Source organism: Urocitellus parryii, chromosome 14 (genome assembly GCF_045843805.1).
Source record: "Urocitellus parryii isolate mUroPar1 chromosome 14, mUroPar1.hap1, whole genome shotgun sequence".
NCBI classification, from domain to species: domain Eukaryota; kingdom Metazoa; phylum Chordata; class Mammalia; order Rodentia; family Sciuridae; genus Urocitellus; species Urocitellus parryii.
The window spans coordinates 23,669,390-23,674,266 of NC_135544.1; the positions used below are offsets into that span (position 1 = coordinate 23,669,390).

General features: G+C 41.3%; 1 protein-coding gene across 1 annotated transcript; it reads left to right on the forward strand.

Moving 5' to 3' along the window:
* The first annotated feature begins 1,101 nt into the window (after positions 1-1,101).
* LOC113183217 (disintegrin and metalloproteinase domain-containing protein 25-like) lies at positions 1,102-3,405 on the forward strand. Its single transcript, XM_026389474.2, has one exon. It carries the CDS (start codon positions 1,102-1,104, stop codon positions 3,403-3,405), a length of 2,304 nt encoding a protein of 767 aa, XP_026245259.2.
* The last annotated feature ends 1,472 nt before the right edge of the window (positions 3,406-4,877 follow it).

Here is a 4,877-nt window from a genome sequence, read left to right on the forward strand (position 1 = left end):
GACAAATCCATTGGAAAGTTGAACTTGGAGCTGATTTCCTCAGCATCCTGAAATGCCAGGGATTTTGATGTCTTTGCTCTGGTACAGCAACACCTGCACTGAAGCTTACTCCATCCTCCCAGGGTTTATTGATATTTTTTTTTCATTTCTGAAGACACTTTATTTTGCTTTTAGTACCTTCTCTTTTCCCACTGTTACTCTTCCAGCTAGTTTGCTTTTTTTATTTTTATAGGGTCCCAGACTTTGAAAAATATTATTTTATATGAGTGTAATCACATATAAATACCTTTGAGTGAAATGTATCAACCCAAGGTACTCCCCCTTCCAATTCCACCATTGCTTGTTTTAATGCTGGAAAGTATCTAGTATAAGCAAATTTTATTACTTTTGAAGGATAATTGATGCTTTGACATTGAAATCTGACAGGATTGGAGGAATTTTGAACAAATCCTTAGTTGCATGGAAGTCCATATTAAGAATCATGAAGAAAAGTAATGTATGTGAGAATTGTTTTACATATTTCTCATGAGTAATGTGACTAAATAATCCTTAGAAATAGGAAGGAAAAACTATTGTTACTTATTCCAATCCAATTCATATAAATACAGATTCCCTCATCAAAACAACTTCTATATTCACCTTTACATTCAGACTCTTGTTTTAAATATTTATTGTGGAAATGTTCTCACATACTCATATACTTAGAGAATGGTATCATGAACCCACGTCTCCTATATCCGTGTTTGGCAATTTTCAACCAGTGGCCAGTTGTCATTCTTTTCAACTCCCATAATCTGATTCTGCATCACCAAAATTAAGAGAAAATCCAATGCAAAATATCTAGTCATGCCCTAAACTAAACACTAATGCATTTGAGCCCATACCCTGCTGTTCTCTCTACCTTGGCCTGTTGATAATTTAGCCACCCCATCTCTGCCCTTCTTTTTATTTTATTTTTTCTTTTAGTTCTGTGGCTCTGACGGATTGACTCTGAAGGAGACATCCCATTAAGGGTCAGTGCTGCTTGCAACCAAGTCAAAGGGAGGAGACAGGACAACAGCACCTCCTGCCCTGCCTCTTTGCTTCCAGTCACAGACCATGATGGCTGTGGGTGAGGCCCTGGTGCATATGAGGATCACTCTCCTGAAACTCTGCCTGAGCATCTTGCTCTTCCTTTCTGGATGGGCCCAGATTGGGCACTCTCAACACCATAGCCTCCCAGAAGTAGTGATACCCTTGAGGATAACTGGCACCCATAGGGTCATGAGACCCCCTGACTGGATCTCCTACAGTCTGTACTTTGGAGGCGAGAAACACATTGTCCACATGAAGGCCAAGAAACTTCTGGTGTCCAAACCCTTCTCTGTGTTCACCTACACAGATCAGGGTGCTCTGCTCGAGGACCACCCTTTTGTCCAGAGTGACTGCTACTATGACGGCTTTGTGGAAGGGGACCCAGAATCCCTAGTTTCTCTTAGCACCTGTTTGGGGGGCTTTCAAGGAATGCTAGAGATCCATGACATTGTTTATGAAATCAAACCCAAAAGACTTTCTGCCACATTTGAACATCTGGTTTATAAGATGCAGAGAGAGAAGACACAATTCGCACCCATGAGATGTGGACTAACAGAAGAAGAACTAGCACGACAACTGAAGCTCCAAAGGCGTGATAATTCCATTCTGAGGCAAAGTGGCTATAAAGGGTGGTGGACCCACAAATGGTTTCTAGAAACAGTTTTGGTTGTAGACTATAAGCGATTCCTTTATAAGAAAAGTAATGTCTCACTTGTATTAGAGGACGTATTTGTCATTGTCAATCATATACATTCCCTTTTAAGTCCATTGGATGTTGATTTGTTTATACTTGGAATTGAGGTCTGGAATGAAAAGAATCTTCTCAATGTCACTAATGACATGGTTCAAGTCCTGGAACTGTTTTGCGACTGGAAGGTAGCCAGTCTAAATTCTCGCATAAAAAATGATATTGCACATTTTCTGGCACACCAAACTTTTGATAGGTATATTGGCTTAGCCTATGTTGGAACTGTTTGTATACCTCCTTATAATTGTGGAATTGAGAGTTTCCTGGGAGATAAATTGTATGATATTTCACTTGTCATAACACATGAAATGGGTCATAATCTGGGTATGCATCATGATGCACCAGAATGTAAATGCGAGCATCGTGTTTGTATCATGCATGCATCAGAAATGGAAGGCTATAGATTCAGCAATTGCAGTTATGCTCAAATGTGGAGTACCTTTCCAGTTCTGAATTGTATGCACAATGCACCAAACCAAGCAGACATCATCAGGTGGACAGTCTGTGGGAATGGTGTGGTTGAAAGAGGAGAGGAATGTGACTGTGGATCCCCAACTTTGTGTTCAAACCATCCATGTTGTTCGGAAAACTGCACTCTGAAATTTGGGGCTGAATGTGCCTCTGGGCTTTGTTTTGAAGACTGCCTTCTCTTGCCACCAGGTAAAGTGTGTAGAGAAAATGTCAGTGAGTGTGATCTTCCAGAGTGGTGCAATGGCACCTCACCTGAGTGTCCAGAAGATGTGTATGTGCAGGATGGGGTCCGTTGCATGGGCGGTGGCTACTGCCATGAGAAGAGATGCAATGCACGTGATGAACAGTGCAGACAGATCTTTGGCAAAGAATCCAGGAGTGCACAGGAGAGTTGCTACACAGAAATGAACAGCCGAGGTGACCGCTTTGGTAACTGTGGTCTCGTTGGTGAAAACTATGTGAAGTGTAATAAATCAGATTTCCTCTGTGGAAGAGTTCAGTGTGAGAATGTGAAAGAAATTCCCTTTTTGAGAAGTCACACTACTGTGCATTGGATTGACTTCAATGGTGTGACCTGCTGGGGTACCGACTATCATTTGGGGATGACTGTACCAGATATTGGTGATGTGAAAGATGGCACAGAGTGTGGTGCTGAACATGTGTGCATCCGCCAGAAGTGTGTCTCTATGTCGCTGTGGACAAGTGATTGTTCGCCAGAGACCTGTGATAGGAAAGGGATCTGCAACAACAAACATCACTGCCATTGTGACCCTAACTGGGAGCCCCCTTACTGTATAAAAATAGGCCATGGAGGGAGTGTTGACAGTGGCCCACCTCCTGGGAAAACAGTGCAAGAGTGGATGAAGAAGAAGAAAGGTCCTTTTTTTTTATTTCCGTTTTTGGTTTTGTTTATGAGTTTGTTACTTTTGCTTGTAAAGATGCACAAAGCACCACCTAGGAAAAAAGAGAAACGTGTCCAACCTTCACCTGAGAAGAAAGAGTTGGGTGATCAAACTTCACCCGAGGTGGAACAGCTGAGGGATCACACTTCACCTGAGATGGAACAGCTGAGTGATCACACCTCACTTGAGATGGAACAGCTGAGTGATTAAACTTTACCTGAGATGCAGTAGCTGGGTGCTCATACTTCACTTTCACCTGAGAGAGAAGAACTCAATGTTTGAACTTTTACATGAGAAAGAAGATAAAATTTCTTGCAATTTCAGAAAATAATCCCAATCCTCAATGAAATTTACCATCCATTAAATTTTAGTATCCTGGCAGTAGAAATGTTATTGCAAATGTTAGAAACCACTGGCAGAAAGTTTCAGAGGACATTGCTTCAGGATCATAAACTTTCGCTTTTTAATATATGTAATTCCTACCTCATTCTCCCTTTTCATTATTTCAAGTAATTTTAGTGTGTTTTTTTTCTTCATATTGACTCTACTGGGGATTGAATTCAGAACCTTGTCCTCACTAGGCAAGCATTCTACCACCAAATTCACCCCACATCATGGTTTATTTTTCATGGAAAATAGTTCTTTGTGTTTCTTGAGCCAAAGGCCTACTGTATGGATGGATCGTGTGTGGTGTGTACTCAGCTTCTCTCAATTGCAAACCATCTTCCTTTTTCAGTCTTCCCTGTCACAGGGAGAGAGGAAACTCACAAATCACACCTCATTGCAGTCCTCCCTAGCACTTTCTGCCCTTGGGGGAGTCACAGGGAGACTGGATATCTATGGGAACTGCTTACAGTTTGTATCAGCATCACTTCGGTTAGAGTTTTTATCTAGGCAGCAGCAGTAGCTTTCAGTCTACATGTAATTCCTATGTATATTTAGTAACTTCCAGAAGCACAAGTATCATCAGCCCAGGACAGAGAAAAGGTATCAAACAACATACCCTCAGAATCTTGGGTCCTGGTTCTCTAGGCTCCCTGCCAGATTCCAGAGGTTCAGCACCAAGCTGGCTGTACCTGTTCTCAGAGGTTGGGGTCCTAGAACCATGGAACCTACTCCAAAGCTTGGGGTTTGAACATCCTCAACCTCTTCCTGTTGATCTCCACTCGTAATGGTGACAGCTATGCCTTCTACTTAGTAACTTGTGGTTATCTCAGGAGTGTGGTATCTTATTTTGCGACTGAATTCTGAGGGCTATAAAACTTACCTTGGTATGATGGTGGATACAGAAAGGAGTCAGATATCAGAAGATTTGAATTTTTTCCACAATGCCCTTTACTCTCTTGAGAATATGTTTTAAACTTAGGGAGAATGTCTTTGTAATCTCTAAACAGGACCAAAGCACTTGCCTCTCAACTCCTTCACAACTTTGATTATAAAAATAGAATGAAAAAAGATATTTACAATTGTATGTAGGATGTGATAAGTCTTGTTAAAGTATATTTTCTCTGGGGAAAAAGACATAGAGATCTCTAATTAAACCTTAAAAACCATACTTCGAGGTCATTAGAAAGCTGGGAGGCAAGGAGAACTCAATGAACTAAATTTTCCAACTGGAACACAATTGTGAAGTGAGTTGAGTATCGACAGGCATTCTTTTCTCTGGAGAACTAGTGGATGCT

Coding starts and splice junctions, on each gene's coding strand:
- LOC113183217 (XM_026389474.2), top strand. CDS start 1,102: ATGGCTGTGGGTGAGGCCCTGGTGCATATGAGGATCACTCTCCTGAAA.